The 27,616-nt window shown below is 35.7% G+C and overlaps 1 protein-coding gene across 1 annotated transcript; it reads left to right on the top strand.

The window, feature by feature from the left end:
• Positions 1-45: 45 nt before the first annotated feature.
• On the top strand, positions 46-26,690 carry LOC100367556 (uncharacterized). Its single transcript, XM_085497499.1, has 19 exons — positions 46-181; positions 4,217-4,331; positions 6,654-9,068; positions 9,410-9,504; positions 9,965-10,217; positions 12,656-12,744; positions 13,017-13,272; positions 13,788-13,891; positions 14,347-14,596; positions 15,122-15,204; positions 16,804-17,038; positions 17,267-17,309; positions 19,745-19,839; positions 20,993-21,242; positions 21,468-21,643; positions 21,874-22,217; positions 22,375-22,524; positions 22,700-22,822; positions 22,934-26,690. Exons 1-19 carry the CDS (start codon positions 161-163, stop codon positions 23,072-23,074), a joined length of 5,238 nt encoding a protein of 1,745 aa, XP_085353625.1. The 5' UTR covers positions 46-160; the 3' UTR covers positions 23,075-26,690.
• The last annotated feature ends 926 nt before the right edge of the window (positions 26,691-27,616 follow it).

Genomic DNA, 27,616 nt, shown 5'->3' with positions numbered 1-27,616 from the left:
TAGCTACACTATCCTCGTTCATTGAAATTGTCTTCACCCATGAATGTGTGGGTTTTTAAAGTCATGGGCATGCGCAGATCACTTTACAGGTGCCATCTTGAAATTTTCCGAAAATTTACTGAGGTATTCCTGCAAAGTGGCTACGAGAGTACCACCAAAAATGGCAGAAAAAGAAGATAAGGTACAAATTGTTTTATATCATGCAGTTGCTAAGAATATCTTTTACCTTGTTTAATTTTTTTCCCATTTTCTAACGTGTGTTTTTGCGGTTTTTCTAGCAACTTTTTCAACCCATGTATGTTCGCAGTTGGCTTGTTTATTCAGCGACATCGACGCAGTGTCGTCAGTCCTATTTGGGGGCGTTAACTTTTTAGATGTTTTGCATCGAGAAAACACTATATGGTGCTCTTTGCAAGGTGTATACCTATTGTGAATATGTTTATGAATGTGTCGAATTGTTTTTCGCCTTGAGTCTAAGCTATATTTACTTTTAATATGTTCCAATGTTGGCACCATGAACTCACTCAGTCACTGTAATTCATTCGACGTGGTAGTCTCCCATACAGTGTCCCGGGCATAGCTGATCATTTGACGATTTATTCTCAATTATAATTTAGGGGATGCAAAAAGGAACACCATTCGTCACTACTTTCGACTTCTTTCACTGTCATAGTGATATTTTTAAAGGCTAATTTTTGCCCGTTATATTTTTTCCAAACGAGAAATAAAACTGTATGGAGGCCCGGAATTTAGTGAACAAGATGGCGACTGCCGTGAAATCTAACCACACATCGTTCGTGTCTCAAGCCTATTTCTTCTTTAAAAAAACGTTCACAGTATTTTCTTTTACTTAAGTACAATTTTGATTTATTTTTCAAACGAATCATGATTTTGTAAATGAGTTATAGTGATTTTTCTAAGTTTTTCTAGATGTGGAAAAATTTGCGTGAATGTAGATTCTCGCTACATAATGACCTTTCAGACCTCATTAGCAATGCAGAAGGGGCGGGGCCTACATGATAATCAATCCTGGCAATTGACGCCTTTGCCAACAACACCCAAGCAACGCAATTTTATGAGGGTTTTGGGGAACTTGGTGGAGAAACTTACACTTCCCTGTTTTTTCAACATGTCAGAATTATTCTGATAATAATGTTCTTATCTGTTGTCAGTCACAAAATAAAATGAAAGCTATGCATCTTGTTGGTTAAATCATACAGCTAAAATGAAATGGTTAAACCATGCTGTAGACTTGGAATAAAGTCATCACTGTTTCCATTATTGTTATCTAAGTACATGTAGGCCATTTTTACTTTAGAAGGAAAGCCCTGATTTACGTTTTCCTATTTGGGGATATCAACAGTGATGCTCAAGTAATTTTAGCCAACTCATTGAATGTCCATTTGATATATCCAAACAAATTAGCAATATTGTCCATTGTTGTATTGAATCACTTTATGACCATTTCACTCTGTTTTCTTTAAAAGTATAGGGGTGGCGTAGTTTCAACACTAATGTGGCCCTCCTTTATGGTATGATAACTGTGTGTTTGATGGATATCCCTGATTTTGAATACTCAGTCCAATCAAGCTGAGTAATCCAAATAATAATAATGAATTGTATCTTTATGTCGTCCTTAAAATTATATTTTTCTATTTGTTTATACTGACATCTATGTAAATGAAAAGAAAAATATTTAAAATCACAAATTAAGTGAATTTTCATTTTTTAAATGAAAGAATTGTGAATAACATCACCCAATGCAGTTTTGTGACAGATTTAATTTCAAATTAAAAAAAAAATTCTTCTAATGTTTTAGTCAATTTTGGTGATTTTCCTCAAGACACCAGCACCCAACCAATTTAATGGTATTTGTTCCTATTGAGGACACCTTTAGTTATTTATCTATACAATGAAATTGTGGGCTGGAAGATTAGGTATGGGTAGAGGTAGCTCTAAGAATTAATTAACATGCATCCAGGGTTCTTCCCAGAAAAAATGCATAGTGTTGTAACTAATTTGCATAGTCATTTGTATAATTAATAATTTGCGTATCATTTACATACCTTTCATTCATTAATTAACAGAACTCATTTACAATTATGAATATTAATGAACTCGGTCACAGTGCAAATATTTTTTTTAATGGAATCAACACATTATGTTTCACAATTTAGAAGTGTTTGAATTTAAAAATGAAACATTCTCGAAATACAAATGCTGCAGACTAAAAAAACAAAAATAAATAAATTATTGTTGCAATATTAATGTCGCATTTGAAATGTTAAGCCAGAAATATGTTCAAGAATTTCATGATTTTATTTACTCCAAAAATATTCTCCTTCAAAAAATCGACCACATAATTAATTGGCGTATTGTTGTAATTTAATTATTAATATTCGTACCATCAACTTCAAACAAACAAATAAAACTTCAAAACGATAAAAGTTACGAGGTGACATAACTTACTTTGCTATGTTATACACCGGTTATACCAATAATTCCTCTTACTCAGTCATGATGCCATGCAAAAAATGTTACATGTTTTTTTTAGCTCCACTGTCGACACAGCGGAGCTGTTCATATTACTGATTGTCCGTCGTCGTCAACTTTAATTTAAATTTCAACTTCTTCTTCGAAACCACAGGTCAGAATTTTTTCAACTTTGATATGCAAGTAGTTTGGATGGTTCTTTCTCAGATTTGTTCATTTCATGTCAAAATCTCCAATTCTCTAATTTTGATGAATATTTTTGTCATTTTTGGTAGAAACTGATATTTTTGACTTCTTGTTAAAAACCGCTAGTCTGATTGCTTTGATATTACATATATAGGTACTACATGAGGACCTCTCTCAGATTTGTTCATTTTGTGATGATATCTTCAATTCTCTAATTTTGCTTAATTTTTTTGTAATTTTTGGTAAAAAGTTATATTTTCGACTTCTTGTTAAAAACCACAAGTCTGATTGCTTTGATACTATACATATTGTTAATTTTCTAATGATATCTCTAGTTCTTAATTGAAATGTGCATTGCTAACAACGGAGCTATCTCAGCCGAAAGGCTGCTTGTTTTTATATAAAATGAAAGTAAAATCTGACTTATTTATTGAGTGATCGATCGCTTTGGTAAAAAAATACAGACCCGCCATGATAATTGTGACATATTAGTTGACCGGCATGTGTTCTTTGACCCGATGGGTCAAGAATGCCATTAATCAATCAAAATGCCATGCCGGTAGAATCCAAAGATTTCTGAATGATAGTGATCATAAAAATTATGTTGCAGAAGTAAAGCGAAGTTGTAGCACAATGTGTTAGCATAGATTTCAGTTGAAAACTGCATGATGGGTTTTGAAAGAGGTGATTAGCAATTTTTAAAAGGTAAAATAGGTCTTGAAAGAAGAGTTTTTACATGATTCGTGATAACCAAAACCAACCAATTTTACCAAATCACGCAATAAACACGTTTTTTTCTTTCTTGAGTAGCGTAAACTGACCGTGAACTCCGCTTTGACCATGTTATATCGAGGTGGAATTGATTTTGAAAGAATTTTAGCTTTCAATCTAAAGACTGTCTATCGCAGAAAGTATTTACTTACAAACAAAGAGGTGCTAATTTCACAAAATTGACTGGCCACTACGTATCGTGCGACTAGGTCTATTGTTTACAAATTGTAATCCATGACTGGCAGGATGCGTGTCGGTCGGTACGTACGTAATAACAATCGGACAATAGTTTCCATGGTGGTCACTAATTTTGAGTGCCGGTCGGGGCCGACCAGTGTGACGAACAAACCTTTTGCTCATCTGATATTGGCAATGTCAAATATGAAATCAAGCGCCGAGGTCAGAACACATAGCACCGAGGTACCAAGTAAAGCGCCGAGATTCACAAATATAGCACCACGCAGCGCAGCGCTAAAAAGCCCTGGGTAGAACCCTGCATGCATCTACATCTACTCGTAATAATATCAAATGATTCAACTTTAACACATGTAATTTTTGGCTTATACTTGTGAATTTCAATGTTCTGTGATTGTTTTGTTTTTAGACCATATTATTGAAACGTTTGCTGTTACCTCATATATTTGTGAGCAAAATAATTGTTATAATGAAATGTTAGAAAAAAACTAATAAGTACTGATTTGTTTCTTGTTATATTTTGTTTCGAATGATTGGAAATGATAGTTTGTATGTTTCCATTATTTCCTAGTTGGAAGATTTGAATGCCAAGAAAACAATTCTAATACAGCCAGCTGTTGAGGCAACAAGAACAAGCACGCCTGTTTTGACAATCAGAGCTGCTACTCCAGGCATGATTACTGAAGGTGAGTAAAATCCTTAAAGTTCACATATCCTGTTTTTTTTACTGGGAATGGTGGCAATTTACTTTCAGTGAACATTTTTCAATTATTTTCTCCAACCCCTGGCAATGTAAGCAGTTATTTAAAGTCAAAAATGACAACATGCAAATCTTGTGGTATAACATTAGATTTTATTGATTCATGTATGGCAAAAATTAATTATTGTTTCCTGTGACTGAATTATTTAAACAAAAATATTTTTGAGTGGTTGGTTAAGGTTGTCAGTGGAGGTAATTTTCAAAACACAAAATTGTGAAACAAAAGTCAGAAAGCCTTAAAGATAGAATTGGTTTTATTTCTTATGAAGGTAATAACATATAAATGTGGTTGAATTACTAAAGAAAAATAGAAAACAAAAAATAAGGCGTTCCAACTAAGAGAATTCAAACTAATAGATTATTTTGTCTATAGCTATCTGTAGCCATTTATGCAAAAGATGTGCAGGTAATCTCTGGGTCTGTGAACTGTAATGTATTCCTGTATCTAACTAGTCAAACAATGTTGAGGTATTCACTGGGACTCTCACCTGCAATATATTTCTGTGTCTAATTAGGCAAACAATGTTGAGGTATTCACTAGGACTCTCACCTGTAATGTATTACTGTAACAAACTAGGCAAACAATGTTGAGGTATTCACTGGGACTCTCTCCTGTAATATATTTCTGTGTCTAATTAGGCAAACAATGTTGAGGTATTAACTGGGACTCTTACCTGTAATATATTTCTGTGTCTAATTAGGCAAACAATGTTGAGGTATTAACTGAGACTCTCTCCTGTAATATATTTCTGTGTCTAATTAGGCAAACAATGTTGAGGTATTAACTGGGACTCTCTCCTGTAATATATTTCTGTGTCTAATTAGGCAAACAATGTTGAGGTATTCACTGGGACTCTCTCCTGTAATATATTTCTGTGTCTAATTAGGCAAACAATGTTGAGGTATTCACTAGGACTCTCACCTGTAATGTATTACTGTAACAAACTAGGCAAACAATGTTGAGGTATTCACTGGGACTCTCTCCTGTAATATATTTCTGTGTCTAATTAGGCAAACAATGTTGAGGTATTAACTGGGACTCTCTCCTGTAATATATTTCTGTGTCTAATTAGGCAAACAATGTTGAGGTATTAACTGGGACTCTCTCCTGTAATATATTTCTGTGTCTAATTAGGCAAACAATGTTGAGGTATTAACTGGGACTCTCTCCTGTAATATATTTCTGTGTCTAATTGGGCAAACAATGTTGAGGTATTAACTGGGACTCTCTCCTGTAATATATTTCTGTGTCTAATTAGGCAAACAATGTTGAGGTATTTACTGGGACTCTCTCCTGTAATATATTTCTGTGTCTAATTGGGCAAACAATGTTGAGGTATTTCCTAGGACTATCACCTGTAATGTATTACTGTAACAAACTAGGCAAACAATGTTGAGGTATTCACTGGGACTCTCTCCTGTAATATATTTCTGTGTCTAATTAGGCAAACAATGTTGAGGTATTAACTGGGACTCTCTCCTGTAATATATTTCTGTGTCTAATTAGGCAAACAATGTTGAGGTATTAACTGGGACTCTCTCCTGTAATATATTTCTGTGTCTAATTAGGCAAACAATGTTGAGGTATTAACTGGGACTCTCTCCTGTAATATATTTCTGTGTCTAATTGGGCAAACAATGTTGAGGTATTAACTGGGACTCTCTCCTGTAATATATTTCTGTGTCTAATTAGGCAAACAATGTTGAGGTATTTACTGGGACTCTCTCCTGTAATATATTTCTGTGTCTAATTGGGCAAACAATGTTGAGGTATTTCCTAGGACTATCACCTGTAATGTATTACAGTAACTAACTAGTTACGCAATGTAGAGGTAAACACTAGGACTATCACCTGTAATGTATTACTGTAACTAACTAGGTACACAATGTAGAGGTAAACACTAGGACTATCACATGTAATGTGTTACTATCTAGGCACACAATGTAATGTTCTCCCCAGACTCCATTTCGAGCATCACAGCTAATTTACATAACAATGGGTATAATTGGCATACGAGTGATTGTCCGTCGTCATCCGTGTCAATGTTTTACTTTTTTTGACTTCTTGAAAACTGCAAGTTCAGTTGCTTTGATATTATACAGATAGGTGCCTCAGGTGGACATATATTTGTTTATTTCATGATGATATCTTCAATTCTTAAATTGAAATGTGTATTGCTAACAGCGAAGCTATCTCAGCCAAGAGGCTGCTTGTTTTAATTCTGATACATTTTTTCTTTTTGTACAGTGAATGCTGTCAAGTCTTCTTTGGTACATACAGTGCCATCACCACAAGCAGCGATAATAACTCAGATTCCAGCATCTGTACAAAACCTGGCACAGACAGTGAATACTGTAAAGTCTCCTATGCTACATACAGTGCCATCACCACATGCTGCGACTACACCAACGCCAACGCCAATTCCAGTTTCTGTACAAAACCTGGCACAGACAGTGAATCCTGTGAAGTCTCCTATGTTACATACAGTGCAATCACCACAAGCAGCGATGGCAACTACTCAGATCCCAGTCTCTGTACAAAACCTGGCACAGACAGTGAATCCTGTGAAGTCTCCTATGTTACATACAGTGCAATCACCACAAGCAGCGATGGCAACTACTCAGATCCCAGTCTCTGTACAAAACCTGGCACAGACAGTGAATCCTGTGAAGTCTCCTATGTTACATACAGTGCAATCACCACAAGCAGCGATGGCAACTACTCAGATCCCAGTCTCTGTACAAAACCTGGCACAGACAGTGAATCCTGTGAAGTCTCCTATGTTACATACAGTGCAATCACCACAAGCAGCGATGGCAACTACTCAGATCCCAGTCTCTGTACAAAACCTGGCACAGACAGTGAATCCTGTGAAGTCTCCTATGTTACATACAGTGCAATCACCACAAGCAGCGATGGCAACTACTCAGATCCCAGTCTCTGTACAAAACCTGGCACAGACAGTGAATCCTGTGAAGTCTCCTATGTTACATACAGTGCAATCACCACAAGCAGCGATGGCAACTACTCATATCCCAGTCTCTGTTAAGAATCTGACACAGACATCACTACAGGCTATTTCTCAAGTCGTAACTGGAAGTACCACTTGTATTCCAACTTTAGCATCAATATCTAATAGTATACAGGGAAAGCCACAATCACCAATGTTTTCACAGGCTTCAATACAGAGTATACTACGAGCAACTTCACAAAATATAGCTCCTGTGCAAAGTATTGCTACTATGGGGAATTCAATGACTACAGGAACTATTACAGTCCCTGCCACTGTAATGACAGCTACGATTACCCTACCAAGACAGTTACACATTCAACCTCATACTGCTATGACATTACAGCCACATCAAATTGGGCAACCGATTGTTACAATAGCTGGACATCAACATCGCCATGCTATCTTTACAACAAATCAAAGAGCCACTCTGATTACGCAACCGCAAGCCATTGTACAAGCTGGTTCAACGGGAGCACCAACACAAATTCTTGCTCAAGTTGGAGTACCTCGGCAGCAAAGACAAATACCACCAAATATCACTGTAGCTCACCCAGCATTGCAGTCTGGACATATTTTACAAAAAGCTGTTGTTCAGGCAGCAGCAAACACTCCGAACCAGGTGGTTCAAGCTAGTTTAGCTCAGTCACAACTAATGAAAACTGCTGTTGGGGGAGCACAACAGATAACACTTCAAAAAGCAATACCTCCACGCCTCCTGCAAGCAAGCACAGTGCAACAAATGATTCAGACAAGTGCTTCACAAAAAACAATTATGCCATCAACTGTTCTGCCGCAAACTATAGTGAAATCCCCACAGCAGCTTGGGCCACCTACTTTACTACCAGCAACAAGTACCTCGATGGCTTCACCTGTTATACAAACAACGATTGTGCACCAACCTAGTGGAGTACAGACTCAAATAATTCAGCAACCGGGAGCTGCAGCTGCAGCAGCAGTAGCTGCACATGCAGCACAGCAAGGAATGCAGGCTTCTAGACAATTACAGCAGCAAATAGTCAGTACAGTTACTCCTACATCACATTTGTTAACAAAACCAGTGTTTACACAGGCAGGTGCTCATCCTCTTGTTCATCAGGCTGTTCTTAGAGCAGGAACTCCATTAAATTCAACCCACATGGTAACTCTCGGACAACAGGTACACTTGCAACCAATCGCGCAAACAACTTTTGTCAAACAACCGTCCCTTCCCAAATTAACCCAAATTCAACCTGCAACAATACAGCTACAGGCAACCCAACATCCTCAACTAGCACAAATACAGTTACCAAATCAACAAGTCCAGGTACAACAAACTTCTCCACAACCCCAGTTACATTTACAGCAATCTACACAGTTGCCATTTCAACAATTTCAGCAAGTACCATTACAACAAACACAGATGGTAGCACAGCAACAACCACAGCAGCCAGTGAAGTCTCATGATATGGCCATAAAACCAGAGTCTGTTCCTGAAACTGTAGATGAACCTGAAGAAGAATTTCTTCTTCTAGAAGAAGAGGAAGAAAGGGAACCTATCTCGGCAATCGATTTGGCAATCATGAAAAATTTACTGTACCCTCAAGCACCAATGGAGAAGAAGAAGAAAATAGAATCTGAAAACAAGCCACAAAATGAAGAAACTGAACATGGTAATAATATCATATACTTTGTATATGCCAGCTAGATATTTTATAAATTTATAGTATTTAAAAGGAATAAGTTAAAGCGAGAGGGTCGTCCCCTGGCACGCGTGAAAATTGAGTCCCAAGCGACGATAACAACACACGCTAAAAGTGTAAAGGCTCATGGGTAGACGCCTGTTTGTAAACAATGACACACTATGGCCATCTGATGCAGGTGCAGGTGACGACTCCCCTACTTTAAATGAATGTCGCAGACTGAATAGTGCTACAAATTTTCATGATCTGACAAACAAATTTTCTTGCGAATTTAAATGGTTTTCAATGCGTATGCATGTTTTTTTATGTAGCTGATGCACTCACTGAGGAGTCACCAGAATTTACTTGGGAAGAATATCTAGAAGTAACTGGTGCCATGTCTTCACCACATTCTGCTTTTAAACATGTGAGTATTGTGTTACAATGACTTGTATCTTTGGTAAGGTATTGATGTGCAGACTATAGAGGAGATTATGCATGTAATATATTTAGACATTGGTTTATGGCTAGGATTGTTGCAAAACTCTAAGAGCATTCACCCATGTCAGCTGATGTCAACCTATAAGAGTGTCATTTATCACATGCAATTTCCAGAGCCTGAAAATATGCAGAAAGTTTTGTTGAAATAATACTAAATATGAATATATCATTGCACATACATGTAGTATGATAATTTTGTTGACATCATTTTTTTCCATTTCATGTTCTCTGTGGGCGTTTTTGTTCATTCGTATTAGCTCCATTTGTTAGGTTTTATTGTGTATAAATCTAATATTATTTTAAGTACATACTAAATCAAACCGATCTTTGTCATCTTGCTGTCCATATATACACATACAAAATGTAGTTTGTGTTCCTGTATTCAGGTTGAACATAGTTTGGAAAGTCCCTTTGTGGCTGGGATGAAACTAGAAGTGGTGAATAGAAATATTCAAGCTGGCCAAACAAAAACATTTTGGGTTGCGACTGTGATTGCTACATGTGGGCAGCTATTACTTCTGAGATACGATGGTTATGAAGAAGCAAGACATTCTGATTTTTGGTGTGATATTACATCAGGTGATCTACATCCTATCGGCTGGTGTGCTCAGAACAGTCAACAACTTTCACCTCCTGAAGGTAAGTTTGAATATCCTTTGTGTGATAACATAAATGTCAAAAAGCAAAATGTAAGTTGAGCAAAATCTCTCTAACTTGTTTAACTTGGTGCAAATGTACTGTACATTTTACTTGCATGTTTGAAAGACTTACTTGTACCATACATTATTGTCAATACAATTAAATATCATAGAAAGCTTAGGGGTGATCTCATATTCAAACACCTCGGTCAAACCTGGGTTAACCTGGGTTTACCCGACCTGCCCTATTCAGACCTACTAGACCTAAAATATGCAAATTAGTAGTAGGTTTGAACCTAACCTCCGGATTAACTGCCTATTAACGCCCCCACTGAAAACAAACAATAGAGAACAAAGAAGACAGACCTAGGGAAACCTAGGTTTTTCTTACAATACTGTTTCAGCCTGGTTTCAATAGGAAAAAAAATAAGATGTATACTATGGTGAAGTGTTAAGAATTAGAGCAGCGATTTTTTTTTTCTTTGCAATACTTGTACATGTAAATGCTAATAAAAACAAACTTGCATTTGTTTCACAAATCTATTTACATCATGTCATTTATAAGTGTGATGAAAATTATATTCATTTATTTCTGTGATTGGTAATAATAATCAGTTTTCCACAACTTACATTTTGGTACAAGTCAATACAATTGTTATTGTTATTCAATTTATCTGGAATTAATTACAGACGTGATGGTTTGTTATATTTTGTCATTAAATGTGAATCAAGTGATACCATAAACCCTCTCTATTGTGATATATATGGTAAATTAATGTTTGAAACAGAACAGGGAAAAGATGCACTAGAATTTTAATGAGCAGCTTCTTAGGATAAATTACTTACGTTATATATATATTTGGCATAGTCAGTAAAATATGTTTATCCATGGAGCGAACTTGTACATTTTGTCCGCAACAAGTACAGTCAGTTTTGTGTCCATGTCAGTTCATAAATTCATAGAACACATTTTTTGGTTAAGTTTGTAAAGACTGTGAGACTACGAGTTATCAAAATATGATGAAAGTATTAAATCGATAATGGCAACATTGTTTTCTACGAAGGCATCTGAAAACCACAGTCCCTCTATCACTGTGTCAAAACTAAAGTCGGGGCTAATGCTACGACTCCGGCGCTACGACCACCATAACACGGGTATTTACCGCTGCCGATATCTTACTTTTTTGTGACAAAATGCACACATTTCGAACCCCCGGTTAATTAAAAATAAACGATTATTTTAGAAAATACATCAAAGCACAGTGCCTTGAGGGACTGTGGGCGAAGTAGGCAGCGAGATATTGTTTTAAACACCGCAGAAAATCATGCACTCAACTCGGCCATCTTTGGTTACCTCAATCAGAATTCCCCCTTGTCACCCAGCATGCATCGATTGCGATATCGCAACGTGCACTGTGTCGCCTTGGGCGACGGTCTTAGGTACAAGGCACTCTATGAATAAGGTATTTTCAGAGGTCGGAGTTCGTTTTTTATAAGCAGTCTCGTCTGCAGATGAATAGCCGTAAATAATCAGTGCGAGTCCATTTAATTTAATTTACTGTTTTGATACTTCGTGTCACTGGAAATGGAATAAGAAAAACTGCAAATAACCGATGTGCAGCAAATCAAAATAAATTTTCATGGCGTTCGCTGCATTTGTTTTTCCGGATTTTGCGATGCCGCACTCCTGAATGAACTGTTTGAAAATTGAACGCGCAACAGTAGTAAAGGCTTAAACGCAGTAGCGTAAGTCTCAAGTGCAACTTTGTATCAACAAATGTTCGTCTTTTGATACTTATTAGCTGTCAGAGACACATATCTATTGTCCAGCCCAATGAAAAGTCTGATTCACGTCCTCTGCTCAACTTGCGACTCGGGCATAACAGTTTATCAAAACAAAACAATTTATTCAGCACGCTGTTCACCGATATACAAGAGTGTTTTTTTAGGCAAGGCACACGGTAAAATGACTACTGTACACCAATAAATCGACACATTTTAGAGACAACTATCTAGTCTTCAAAAAACAATGTAAACTTTGTCAATCTTAAAAATAAACAACAGCTTGAATGAGGTGTGAATGAGATCGGTTTGAACCGCAGTTTTTATGCAAATTCGTGCAGTCGTTCTGAACCGCACTGTCTATTGTTTAAACTTACGAACCGCGAAACTGGGTTTTGTACGGGCGGTTTAGGGCGGTTTGGGTTTTCGTAGGTTTGACCCTCATGTTTGAATATGAGATCACCCCCTAGTACTTCTCTGTGCTTGAGGGTACAAAAGGCATTGGAATTGTATGCCTGTGGATAATTTTTTTCCTATCCCTTTTCTATAGAGTCATATAAGAATATGTTTATTTTGATGTCAGTGTTTCATGAAACAACAGTCAATATTAGCTCCAATATTGAGGTGAAGACTTAAATGCAAATTATTGTTTTACAGAAATAAAATATAGATGTGATAATTGGAGTGATTTTCTCATTCAAGACTTGACTGGTGCAATTACAGCTCCTGTATTCTTATTAGAAGGGGTAAGCTTAACTGGTATCTATTCTTTCTATACACATGACTCACCCGCCATAAAAACGTGCTCGAGTGTAATAGTGTGATATTACTGTACCTGTCTTAAAACTTACTTACTTTTCTATCTTTACAATTGACATTATCACCATTTATTGTGCAGTGAAAGACAGCTTATGTGTTTGCGAACGGTTCATTGAGAAAGTTATCACAAAAACGAATTAAAAGAAGATTAATATAGTAGTGGTAAAATATGCGATTATTTTTGTGTTTATTTAATTAGGATGCTGGTAAAGTTCTTGCTGAGCAAATCAAAGCTGGTATGAGAGTTGAAGTGACAGATGTGTTAAATCCACTTGAAGTCTGGATAGCTACAGTAAAAGAAAACCACAGTGGTAGATTACTACTTAGATGGGAAGGATCCCAAGCAAATACAGATGCACATGATTTTTGGTTATTCTACCAGTCACACCGAATACATCCCATGGGGTGGGCTGCTAAGAATCAAGATAAGGGTATAGTTCTCAAACCCCCAGCAGGTAAGTCTTGTTCCTAGGAATTTGTAGAAGTACTTAAATTTGAGCCCAAAATAGGAATCAGAACTGATCAACAACATTCAGATACAACGTTTGAAGCTTAATTACATATTTTCAAAAATTAGTAGAAAATCGTGCCACCAGATATGTCATACAATAGCTCTACCATCTCAGAGTAAATGAAACAAACGTTATACTAGTAGAGAATGTGAACAACACACATTGCCTACTAGATTTCAGTAAATACTAATATAACACATTTCACTGTCGACAAATGTCTTGCGAAACTATACATATTACTGATTGTCTGTTGTCATTTAAATTATGTGAATATTTTTGTCACTTATGGTTAAAAAAAGTGCTATTTTTGTTATCTTCTTGAATACAACAAACCTAGTTGTTATGTGTATACCTTGGCTGGACTTGGATAGATTTGGTCATTTTTACTCCCAACTCTCTCTATACTTTGCTTTAGATAGCTTTTTATCCATGTTAGTAATTTCTACTTTTTAAACCAGTTCTAGTTGCAGGATTACCATATTCTACCCCAGAATGGTCATATATTCATCAGAAAGCTGGACTTGCTGCAAGCACAAAACCACTACCAAAAGGATTCTTCAAGGTAAAATACTTAATTAATATTAATTAATTCAATTATCAAAAATGTGTGTTCATTTTGTAGCTTATTATGATTATCAGATCTGAGATAACATTGACATTGAAGATGTGCATCTAGTATTATGAATTGTCTTGCATGTTCTTCTGATAGGAATAAAATACTCATCATAATTACCAAAGAATTTCTTGTGATTTTCAGTGAAAATTGCATAGATTTATTCTGAAAACAAGTGTTTGTTCTCAAAATTTTCTACTTGCTGCTTTGCCTTCCATGTTAGCAAGAAACTGATAACAATGTGTCTACAAGAACAAACAATATCTGTCCCATGTTAAATGTGCCAGTTAGGGGTTTAATTTTGATCTCTACATCAATTAGTTCCCCTATTGTTATTGCCACATTGTCAAGTATCTACTATTATTTGATACAGCATTTATCGTTCTTAAAATTTTATTTCGCAGCATCAGGAAACCGTTAGAGAACACTATTTCCGTGTTGGTATGAAATTGGAAGCCATTAACCCTAAAGAACCATCACAGATCTGTCCAGCAACCATCACAAAAATTTTCAATAGTAATTATTTCTTGGTGGAAATTGATGACTTAAGTGCTGATAAGACTCCAATACAGTTTGTTGGTTATGGTGAATGTGGTGGATTGTTCTATGTAGAATGGTGTAAGCAGCATAATGTACAGATTAAAATTCCTAATGGTGAGTTTCACCCAGCTGTATTATATCCAGGTAACACATTATAATCCCATTCCTCATATCCAGGTACATCATCATGATCCTGTGGCACTTATCTAGATATCACATTGTAATCTGTGGTCACTTATCGTACCACATAATACAACATCAAATTTAATACATAATTTGCATGGAATACTTAAGTTCATATTGTTCTTGTATTATATATCAGGGATTTTTTTAAACAAGGGAAACAGGGGCGCAGCGTCCTCATGTCATGGCCATGTGCCCCCTTACCCTGGGGAGCAGATCCTCTGCAACCATAAAATTCTGAATGACCAGGGATCACATGTGGCCACAGTCTTCAACTGTGACCTGTCTGGAAGGAAGTCATAGAATGCTCCATTTTAACTTAGAATTATCAAAAACTCCACACCCTGGTAGGGAGAACCCTATCTCCCCCACTTGGTGGCTCTGCTGAATTGCAGTGCCTCCTCTTATAGTTTTTTTCTAGAAAATCCCCTGATATATTATTGTGTTCTATCCTAGGATATGATTGTACAAGCTTTGACTGGAATGCATACCTCAAACATTGTAATTCACAGGCTGCTTCAAAGAATTTATTCAGAACTGTAAGTAACCATTACCTTTTATTTGTCACAAGGGGAAAGCCTGTTATGTAGTGGGTCAGAAAGAAAGCCTGTGTCATTGTGATGTGGTGGGTCAGAAGGAAAGCCTGTGTCATTGTGATGTGGTGGGTCAGAAGGAAAGCCTGTGTCATTGTTATGTGGTGGGTCAGAAGGAAAGCCTGTGTCATTGTTATGTGGTGGTGGGTTATGTGGTTGATACATATAATGTATTAAATTGAAATAATCTATAAAATAACATGATTCATAGACATCCCTGCATTGTCACAAAGTCTTGAATCTGGAATAAGTTTAAAGTTACAGTGTGAAGTCATAGTGCAGCTAAATGTAACTTCCATCAGTGGGGATGAGTTTATATCAATAAATCACAGACATTGTGGGTTCTATCCCAACTGACAGCAGTATACATTGTCTGTATTTGGCTTGGAAGAATTTTGTCCTGTCAGATAAGGATGATTACAACTGTTGGTTCAGTATCATGCTTACATTAAAGCCTAAGATCCACATTGCAAAGACCAGCTTTACAGTCTCTGAAACTGGGCGATGTTGCTACACTGTTGATAAAAATACTGGCTGTACTTTGTCTTGTTCATACAGTATAAGTAAAACCTAGTATCATCTGCCATCACTCTGTTACTGGTCAAAAAAAACTACTACAAATGTATCATTCTTAACATAAATATGTTGTTATTGGTGTTGACTACTCCTGGTTTTGATTGTAATAGCTCGGCAATGAATCTGATCTTCTTTAAAAAACAATAGTTTTTGCCATAGAGGGCAGTGTATATTCCCTCCCCAGATTTGTATGTAGCAGATGCTGAGATTTCTGAACAATGTTCACTAGTCCAGTATAAGTAACAAAACTTGTCTTACTAGTCCAAATTCAAACTTACAATGGTTCTAACTCGCTTTTACAAGTTCACGCTTAGCTCAAGTATTTTGATATTCACATGTTCATGTGCAGCTGGTTAAGATAATGATATTTCATTTTCAGAGAATCACATGTTGTTTATTAATACCAAAAAACATTTAAATTCTTATAAATGCTTATACTACTTGGCATTGCTTTATAGTGTTAGTGACGACGTCAAAAGATCGATGTCAGATAAAAAACTTATTTGCTTTAGTTTGGGGTGGGGGTGGGGTGACCTCAAAAAGTTTCCATCCTACAAAATACGATTTTATTTTTTAATGAAGTCAAAAAAATCAAAAAATAACCAGAAAATGGTTTAGTCCAAGTGTAAATATGTGTGTCAAATGAGGTCAATTTCAGGGCTTTTTACACCCACCCGACAGTCAACTGCTATGTTATACAACTGTCCGATTATCAATTTGTATTTAATGAGGAATGTAGTCTGACACCATGATCAATATTTATCAATTAAGTTTCGAGGGGGGGGGGACTAAAGGAATTAAGTTTTTTATCCTACATTGAACTTTTGATGTTATCCTTTAGTTATTCGCCGAAAATTTGCAATCCCTGTGTGTAGACATGAAATATTAACAGGACAACAAATAAATTACAGCTCATGCAGTATTAAGTAAAAGTGCAGCTAGTTCACAGATTTTTTTTGTTGGTTCTAGGTATCACCTGATCATGAATTTCAACGTGGTATGAAACTAGAGGCTGTAAATCCATTCAACCTTAATCAAATCTGTGTTGCCACAGTAACAAAGATAATTGATAGACATATGTGGTTGAATTTTGATGGCTGGAAACTACCCAATCATATCGTTGATGTGGAGTCACATGACATATTTCCAGTTGGTTGGTGTGAATCTGCAGGTTTACTACTGAAACAACCCAAAAAGCTGATGAGTAAGTAGAATTGTTTAACACCTCTCACCTTAGAAGGTTAATAAATGTATATGTTGCTTTGTGTGTTACTAGTTTGTTTGAGGTTAATATTTCGCTAGGTTAATAAAGTATAAACTTTTATGTTGCACAAGGTAATTAGCACTTGGTGGGTTAATAATGTATATTGTTCAATATGGTTACATGTATTTGCAGTTATTAAATATTTGTTTTATGTTTTTGTTGTATCAGTCAAGAAGACTAAAAAAGTTGCTGTTGTATGGCCAGAAAAACAGTAAGTATATTATTGGACAATCAAGTATGATTCTAATTTGGCACAATGACAATACATACTGTAAAATGGGTAATTATTGACGGGGTTTAATTTTCGCGTATTTAACGCAAACTAGAAGTGCGTGAAATTAAAACACCGCCATTTATCATTGTCGTCATTGGGACAGGAAGTCGAATGCACCAGTACATGTAGGTACTAGTACTAGTATAGGGTATTGCGTGACCAATTTTCATTCATCCACACATTATAATACTAGTAAAATAAGAAATATTACTATTCATCTTGCTTTATTGTACATACAGAAATAAATTATAACAATGTTAAATACTAGTAGTAGTATTTTTAAAATGTAAATAATGGCGAGGACGTCACTGTAAATACAATACTAGTACGAGAAAATTCAGTTCTCTTACTGAAAACAATTCAGAATTCCAGCTTGTGCAAAGCCTTCTACAAGTTGTTCACGCTGTTGGGAAACTTGCTGTACTGCACTGACCAACCATTTTGCATGAAGTGGTTTCATTGAACTTAGCCGTAGATCTAACGTTGATGTTGGATCATCAACAGAATTGCCCAATGCAGAGCATACGCGATCTCCGTACCATAGCTGAAATTCTCGCTTCATCTTGTCCTTGAAGACTTTGTTTGCTGCTAAATCCAAGGGCTGCAGGCGATCTGTACAGCATGCTGGAACAAATACGACAGAGATGTTACTTTCACGGAATTTATTCAGCAGTTCTTCACCCCGATGTGCCTTGTACACATCAAAAATGGCGACGGCTTGTTGTGTGGGCGGTAACTGCAGCCTCGCTCTCGTCGCCTTAACGTAGGGGATAAACACCTTGTCGATGTATCGCATCATAGAATCGTGATTAGACCAGTGGCTTTCAGTGTGGAAAATGTCCCAAGACTCGGGAAATTTGTAGTTAGCATGACAGCGATCGGTTTTTCCCTGATAGAGTAGCTGTGGTGGTAAAAATTCTCCCGTAGCAGACGCGGCAAATACAGCTGTTATTTGACGCTTGTCATCGAGGCCGGTTATTGACACTTGGCGACTCCCCTCTGCTTCCATGGTCCATTCTCCCGCGGGAATAATGGCAACACCAGTCTGGTCCCAATTGATGACAAGCTCTTGGGGAACGTTGTATTTTTCGACAGTCTCTTTTATACGGTTCAGAAACTTTTCTTTAACAGCTGGAAAATCATTAACCACTTTTGTCACTGCCTTTGTCCCTTTTCTCTTGACGTACCCCATACGATGTAGCAATGACTTTGCCCAGTCCACGCTTAAACTCACATGGCCTCCATATTCACCCAGCAAACTTCGGTTTTCATGTAGCAATACACCTCTTGCAATAGCGATACTAACTGACGAATTTACAACACCACCTTTGATGCGAAGTTGACGTACATAGGATTGCACTTTAGAGTCGAGTTCATCACCTAACATTACAGGACGCCCACGCTTTGCTGGTAGTTTGTTGATGTTCTCGGTTCCGTAGCGGGCCTCTTTTAGGTAAGACCTCTTCATACCACGAACGGTACTTTCGCTGATCGGCTTTCCAAATTCCTTACTGAATTTTCTCGTGGCATTCATCACTCCATTGTTGATTGCAAACTTTGCAATTTTTGCTCTGGTTGTGTCATCGTAGTGCTCATAATTACCACGTTTTCGTTTCCTACTTGCTACGGTGATTTCTTCGTTTATCACGGAAATGGCATCCTGAGGCAGCTTGCTTTTTTCGATGTCTTGTGTGTCGTTCGGATCGAGCAAACCTGGTTCAGTTTGAGCAGGCAATGGTGCTTTTTTTAACCAATGCATCAGGCTGCCAGCCATGATTAATTGAATTGTAGTACTAGTATAACTATTAGTGAGTAGCGAACGTAATGCGTAGAGCGATCTCCTAAAAGTAAAGCGATGCGTCTTTCACAGACACTCTACTTTATACCGATTTAAGCTAAACTTCCTGCTTGTGGTTGGTTGTTTACAAAAAACATTAGCACATTTATTTTCATCAAAAAAGTGTGAAAATCGCAACAATAAACAAAAGGCCAAACAACTGAGCAGACAGGACGTGAAACAGATGAACATTTACGTAGCTGGACATTGTTTTGATTTTGTACTCAGTGCGTGAAATTTAAACACCGTTAAATTGTCAAAATCACGAATGCGCTAAAATTTAACCCCGTCAAATATAACCACTTTACAGTATTGATTTCATGCATATATTATGTCTTATAACAATGTGACATGGCCGACTGGCTGCCATTTTAGTCCTATAATACCTGCCTACATGCAGATTTTATTAGTTGGCATAAATAACTACAAATCATTTTGTATACTCAACAATCAATGTATACAATCTGACTTTTATGAATTTACAAGTGCTTGTGGTTATCATGATTTATCACAATGTTAATTATTCTGTTCACAGAGTATCAGGTAAATCGACACCTCTCAGCCCTGGTAGAGACTTGTATCAGAAGATGAAAGAAGGGCCACCAAGAACTGATGAATCTGGAGAAGAAGGTGAGCAAGGGCACATTGGTTTCATGCAGCCATTATTGTGGTTAACCAACCATGATTAGTCCCCGTTCGAACGCAGTCTGCTTTGACCTCTGTGCTTCCGTGCGTGCATGCGTCCAGACCTGTATCTTAGAAATGCCTGAACCATAAATGTGGTTCTCGTGCCATATCTCTGACTTGCTGTGACTGATTATGTAAAAAATTTTAAATATTCATTATACATCATGTCATAGATATACAGATATATTGGTTTGACGATCCTATTAAAAATGGGCCGAATGGTGGCCTTTTTTGTGCTAAAAAATCATCAAATATCAAGCATTTCTGGGATTTATGGATGGATTTTGTTCAAACTTGGTACATACATTCGACATTACAGGTTCCTGATGCACGTCATTATATTTTTCAGATCAGATTCAAAATGGCTGACTAGTGGCGATTTTGTTTTAATGAATGGACTTCTAGAGCCATATCTTTGACATGCTTTGACTGACTGTTCAAATTTTATATATTCATTATACATGTATTCAAAATGGCTGATTTTGTTTTAATTAATGCTGTTCCAGAGCAATATCTCTCAATACTCGTTTGACGATCAGATACAAATGTCAATCATTTAAATGTTAAACCATCATCATAATCATATTCCTGACATGTTTATATTCCACCTATATTACTATAAACAAAACTATATATCTTAAATTTGATAACTAACGGGGACTGTGCCGTGCATGGCTTGTTGTATGTTGAATTTCTCTCAATTACCGAAGTTGAAAATCTTAAGTCAGTCTCTAGGTCTTGATTTTCAGGAATATGTAACAGGCGAGGAATGAACTCAAGTAACGAGTAGAGTATTATTTTTAGAATATTATTTTAGAAGAGTATGTAGTCAACTGAACAATTTCTACTTCTATGTGGAAATATTTAGTTGCTAATAGGTGAAAATGTTCGTAATAGATCTCTCATTAATATGTGTTTAGTGTCATCAAGTTAATCATAATCATGGCTAAATGTGACAGATTTTAGAGAACCTGAAAAATATTCCCAAGCGTTGTCGCCCAGTGTCTTAAACCTGTGCATCCTGTGAAGTTGCATCTTCATTCAATTTGTCATTCAACATTATCAGTTCCTTTTTTTTGTGTTGTATATTTATTAGGTAAAGCCTCGCATTGGAGTCCCAAGATTTACTTCAATCATAAATGTTTTTCTGGGCCATACCTTAATAAAGGCCGTATTGCTGAATTACCACGGGCTGTGGGTCCTGGTATTGTTACCTTAGTGCTAAAGGAAGTAATATCACTGCTTATCAATGCAGCATATAAACCACCCAGGGTTCTTAGAGAGTTACAAGTACAACATGAAGAAACTGCTGGAATGAATGGACATTTACAAGTCATGAAAGCAAAGTATGTTTTAATTTCTTTCTTAAATATCTCAAGATGCAAGCAATTGATAGTGCTCAATGACTTGTTTTACATAATATTTCACAAAAAACAATTGCTATTGATCTTGAAAACCAGTTGGTTATGATCAAATCTAAATTTAAATCTTTGTTAATGTACAAAATTTCTGAGAACACTTGTACAATTGCAAACTATGTGTTTGTAATTAAAGAATGTACATTTTTACAGATATAAAAGTAAAAGTTACAGAGCAATGGTTGAAATCTGTAAAAATGCTGGCGAGGTTGAGAGTTTCTGTAGAGATATGTGTATAAAGTTAGAATGTTGTCCCAATTTGGTTGCATTGGACCAGATAGAAGACAACTGCCCAGAAAACTGTTCAACACTCACAAAGACAAAATACAGTGAGTAATGCTTAATTATTTATTTAATAAATATGAATATTTGACTACTATACCGGTCTATCTAAGCTATCACCTGATGTATAGGTGGTTGTAGTAGTATGCTTAGTGAGCTTTAGAGAATATCTGAATCACAGGTTTTTAACTCATTTGTCATTGTTGGTATATTAAAGCACAAGGAAAATATTGTCATAAATCAAGTGCCTATAACGTTTCTAACTAATTTCATCCAGCACACTATTATGGGAAGAAAAAGAGAAGCAGGGTTGGTAGACCTCCGGGCGGACACAGCAACCTTGAACATGGACCAAAGAAACCAGGCAAGAGAAGGAAAAAGAGAAAGCCGTTTGTACACAGAAAGAAAAGAACATCATCCAATGAGGAAGCTGGAGGAGGTTTGGAAAATGGTGAAGAAGAGGAAGTTAGTGAAAATGAGGAAGAAGATGAAGAGGCATTAGCCATAAAGAGGAGAAAGAAGGAAGAACGCAGGAAAGAAAAAGAAAAGAGGATGGGATTGAAAAGACCACTAATCATGACAAGAGCCAAAGCTCTGTTGGAATCAGCAAAGAGGGCCAAGGTAAAATAGATCATACTAATCAGATAGAGGGCCAAGGTAAAATAGATCATACTAATCAGATAGAGGAAGATATCTACATTGCCCATCTGTCTGTAACTTTAAATATCCATCATAGGATATTAATCAAACATGCATTCTAATTTTATTTTGAATTCAGCTTCCACACAAGATGGTTTTACCTGATAGAGAACGTGGAAAGAAGATGAAAACTCGGTTTGGACACATTCATAAAAGTCATCATCATCATCATCACCATCACCATGCAGGCAGTAGCAATGTCACTCATAAAATCAAAAGTGAAACTAGAGTAAGTTGTAACTCAGTTAATTACATTTTGAATCTAATTTAACATAATTTTCGATAATTTCAATGTAAGAACATCCATAGTGTTAAAAATATTCAGTGTTGAACTAGTGTGTTCTACCAAGCAAGCTCAGTATAATTTTATAACAACCTGTTTGTTGATGATTTTCTGATTTCAGGATAGAAATAACGAAGATTTCTTGCAGTTAGACAGCAATCCACTTCATTGGAGTGTACAAGTTGTGGTGGATTTCATCAAAAGTACAGACTGTGCCCCGTTGGCTAAAATATTTAAAGAGCAGGTGAGGAAGTTATTTGTCTCATTAAGGCCTGCTGTCACAGAATGTCTATTGATCTTTGCTCCATTAAGTCTTCTGGTTAATTTAAGTTTTTTGTTTTGATTTGATTTTCAGGAGATCGATGGCCAAGCTTTACTTTTACTTACATTACCCACAGTTCAGGAGTGTATGGAGTTAAAACTGGGACCAGCTATAAAATTATGTCACCACATTGAAAGGGTCAAGATTGCATTTTATGAACAGTATGCAAAATAAATGGAAATTTCGACTGTCAAGCCATGTGTTTGACGTAGACTACAATTATATTTTAAAACATCTATATCAAAGTGTTTTGGATTAATACTGCGGTTATGGGTTTTGTAACGTAGAAGTTAGTTAGAAAGCACATGTAACATGTTGAGTACATTGTTTATGCAGCATGGCATTAAAAATATACTAATGTAACATTACATTAATTGCAAAATTGCAAACAGACTGGGCTTAGCCAATATGTTGTAACAAGGAAATATCAAATTGTAAAAAAATATTACACCACCATGAAATGGTTTGGTAAAATGCACTAATTTAATGCAATTTGCAGTTATTAGTTGCCATGACAGCAAGCTGTTATGCATGTTGATGGAGTGACTCTATAAAATAGAAATGATGCATAGTTTACTAATGACAAGATCGGTTAAAATAAAAGTAACCAGTTTCCTCATGGACTATAAAATAAATGTAATTTTGTAATATAAATTAATGTACAGGTAGTTAGGAAAACCTATTAATCCAGTATCTGCTTGAATTGTGTGGTGTATTTGTATTTTATTACTAGTATCCAAAATACACTGGACACTTTGTTAGTTAACGGCTTATTTTTCAGAAACAACCAAACAATATATGAGAAGGGGAGAATTATAGTCACATCATGATTTAAACAATTATTTGCAAAACTATGATTACTTAATCTGTTTTGAATGAACTATTGTTTTTGTAATCAGGAGTGCATTGGTAACTGAACAATCTACTTAGAGTTCTTTTAACGTCACATCACAAGGTCTTGCTTCAACAATGCTTAATGAAGAAGAAATACGTCTATTTATAATTGGAATTGTTTTATTTTTATGAAAACTGTATATTAGTCCATTGTGATATTTTCACTGGTGTGTCGTGCATTTTTTTACACGCAGTACAGAAAAGAAACTACTTTAGTTCCAAGTAAAAAAAAAAAAATTGTCTACAAAAAATAATGTGACTAAGTACTATTAACTCTAGAATTGATAGTGTATTTAAAAATGTTTATTTCAAGAAGTGGATTTAACTTGAATTTAAAACTTTAATAATAAAACAGCCACTGCCATATTTCATAAATTTGTATATTAGATGTAATGAAAACCACATATTGGTTGATCGGATACCGGTATTATGATTTTATTAAAGTGGAAGTCTAGGCAAACAACATGAAAATGCTCCACAAATTAAGGAGAATGCAATTTACAGTTATGTTAATATAATTTTTCATTCTCTAGATGTTCAACTTTTATTCAATATTGTGTAATCCACCACCTTGATTCTCCAGGAGAGGATTATGGGTAAAGTGTGACATCATAGTCACTGTTGTGAAAAATTAAGAAATTTATTTCATCTATAACTTACTAATGCAAATTAGTTCAAAATTATAACAATAGAAATTAGAATGTTACAAATACACAAAAAGTAAAGGTGTTGCCATAAACATGTAAAATAATCATTTTGGTCATTAAAAGTAGAATAACACTTTATTGTTCCTTTTTTTGTCATCAACGGTTTATATATAACCTGGATAACCCCCTCTCATTGGTAAAAAATGAATATCTTCAGTTCTGTTGCCATGCCAACTATTTTGTATGTATGGTTGGGAAGGACACGTGTATATTGCTACTATGTTGTGAACTTTCAAACAATTTGAAGTTAGACATGAAATCTTTTTTCAATTTCTCAAGAGGGAATATGATGTCCTATACTTTACCCATAATTATTTGTTGGAGAATCAAGATAGTTGACTACATAATACTGATGAAAAATTATATAAAAAACTGTAAATTGCCTTTCCCCACATTTGTAGAGCTCTTTCATCTGGGAGCATTGTTAGCCTGGACTTAATCCATGAACTGACTATACAAGTGCTGTAAATATTACAGCAACTTTAAATAAAAATAGTTTTCATTTGAAAATAAAATAGGATAAATGTAATTTTCATTGAGAACTGTCCCGATTGAAAAGGGATTGTTTTTATTCTTGTGTTATTTGTCAATGAAATGGGTAAATATCTTTTCGTTTCATCAAAATTTTAAAAGAGTACATGACATAAACATGGCATGTTGGAATAGAGGATTCTATGCAAGTGAATTGAGGTCATGTGTAGTTAGGTACAACCTTTGACCCTTTTGCTTTCCATGCAAAATTTTAGTGCAAACATTTTTGCAGTTCCTTAGTTGTCTTTTAATTGTGACCCAAGGAACTTTGTGTACAGGTTGTGGTTGCAAGTCCTGATTGAATTAGATTATTGAATAGATTCAGAACATACTGAGAATTAAGGCAAGGAAAAAGGGTCAATGGTTGCAACTGGCTGTACATCTGTTTCTCAGAATCTTTTTTTTTTTTTAATGAACTCAACTTGTAGTTGGTTTATGAAATGATTCAGAAACTGCTTACAGAAGGCGACTCATTGATAGAGATGAGTCTGTTTTGTACAGTTATTAATGAAATGTTAGTGCCTTTATGATTCATGCTTTTCAGAAAGAAAGAACCATATATGTGTTGAGTAAGATAGCATTGGTGTATCTTAAGTAAAAGGGTGGGTAGTTTGATATGTGCCGTCGTTTTGGATATCTCCCTAATAATTATAACAATATTTCTAACCCCAAACCTAAGTAAGCCCTTGTACAATATTGACTCTAATCTACCCAAACTTTAATTTTTTTCCAGAAGCATTTAATCAAAAATTGTGTTTCTATGACAATAATTACTACACCAGTGCCATATTAGTATTAATGTGGATCTGAATATGTTTTGTGTGCATAGCCATGAATATCTTAGACTAATTGGCCGACAATATAGCTGAGCTGCTTTCAGGAAGCCAAGAGATGATTATCAGATTTGGAGGCAACATTGCTTGCAACATCGCTGCCAATTAGCTTACTATATTGCTGGCTTGGTTTATGAAACATTTACGGTCACAGTTAAAATATCAGAGGGGAGTTTTGCTTTGACCATTCTGTGTTGTAACTTTTTAAGTCAAGTGAACAATAACTGTTTTTTTAAGATATCCTGCTGATTTGTTATTTCTGTTCACTTTTCATTACTTTCAGTATTTAGATAGCCTAAAATGATTGGGGGGGGGGGTTCCTAACCTCTGAAATTTGGTGGCATGTGAACAAAAAATTGGGTCGCTGACAACATCAAAAGGTAGTACAGAACTATGTAAATATATGACAGTTACAGTAGTTAATACATGGAAGATAGAAAGTATTCTGATGTGAGAATATGTGTGCATTTACTCACCCATATTTGTGACACTATATTGATAAACTTAAATTCTACTTTGCAGTGTGGGTTTTCAAGTTATAGTGCCAGATTACAACAACAAAAAACTACCAATAATCAAAATTACAGTTTAGATATAGATGCTTAGTGTGAATAGAACAATGCTACTACATAAATGTTTAGAAATAATTCATTAGCTTTATTTTGCAAAAAAGTTTTCCAATAAATATTTCCATTGAGGGGGGAATATAAAGTATATTTTTGAATTTGTAAGTTTCAAGAGAAATTGCATTGTTTTTGTAAAGATGAGATTCTGGGATGGTAAACATGCCTGTATGCAGCTAAATAAAAATTAATTTTGCCACAAGTCTTTGTATTTCTTTATTGTGTGATACTGCCCTCTAGTGACAAACAATGGCAGGAACTATTTACTGCCGATGAGTCAATAGACCACTTTCCCGGAAGTAGCAAAACTGGGGTGCAAAAATACTCCTGCTTTGTCATGGCGGAAAATACAACCATGTCAGTTTACTGATAGTCGATAGAAAAGAATTTTATTTTTGTTACGTCGATTGGTACACACAGGAGCACAATATCACGCGTGCAAGTTTACGTTACACCCCAATTTCGCATGCGCACCCATGCAAAAAGTCAGTTCTTCGACTTCCAGGAAAGTCGTCTATTCACATTTAAGATGCTGCAGTTATCGCTGACTATTTGCATTCAAACCCTCACTTTCAAATTGATGGAACATATCTGTGGAGAATCAATGCAGTGAGTCTGAAATTGGAACATAGTCGGCAGTGGCATGACAATAGCAAATTCTGTTGTGGTGGAGGATATAGAACAGTTTACAAGTTTGTCTCTTGGTATTCATTAGAGGGGCAACAGCCAAGAAAATCAACTTTGTCGGTGCACAAATTAAGTACTTTACAGAAATTTCATAAACATTGATGTCTACAATACAGAAAGGTTCTGCACAGAAACTGCATTATAATAAAGACACTAGAAAATAGTGTCCAGTTAGTTATAACCAGCCTGCCCCTTTCTCCTAGTCTTATTCTTGGTTTAGAAAAAATTAAAATGCAGTTATTTTAAATTGCTCATTAACAGGTTGTGATTAATGGAAACTAACTCCATAAACGAGAAATTAATGCAATTTACTTTGCTTCATAAATGGAAGTGGAATAGTCAACACAAAAGGTTGAATTCAGTGCTTTGTTGTACACTCGCATCATGTGATGGTGAATGTATTTTTCAAATGTTTTTATTTGTATACCTATCTCGACCAAA

Source organism: Saccoglossus kowalevskii, chromosome 3 (genome assembly GCF_978046115.1).
Source record: "Saccoglossus kowalevskii chromosome 3, keSacKowa6.1, whole genome shotgun sequence".
In the NCBI taxonomy this organism is placed as follows: Eukaryota; Metazoa; Hemichordata; class Enteropneusta; family Harrimaniidae; genus Saccoglossus; species Saccoglossus kowalevskii.
Note: the sequence above shows the minus strand (reverse complement) of the source record. Positions and strands in the feature narration are given on the sequence as shown.

Bases quoted from the DNA above. Each gene is read 5' to 3' on its own strand.
- LOC100367556 (XM_085497499.1), top strand. From the start codon at position 161: ATGGCAGAAAAAGAAGATAAG. The intron at 13,892-14,346 runs GTAAAATACTTA...TTTATTTCGCAG, and splicing joins TACCAAAAGGATTCTTCAAG to CATCAGGAAACCGTTAGAGA. The intron at 17,310-19,744 runs GTAAGTATATTA...TTCTGTTCACAG, and splicing joins GTTGTATGGCCAGAAAAACA to AGTATCAGGTAAATCGACAC.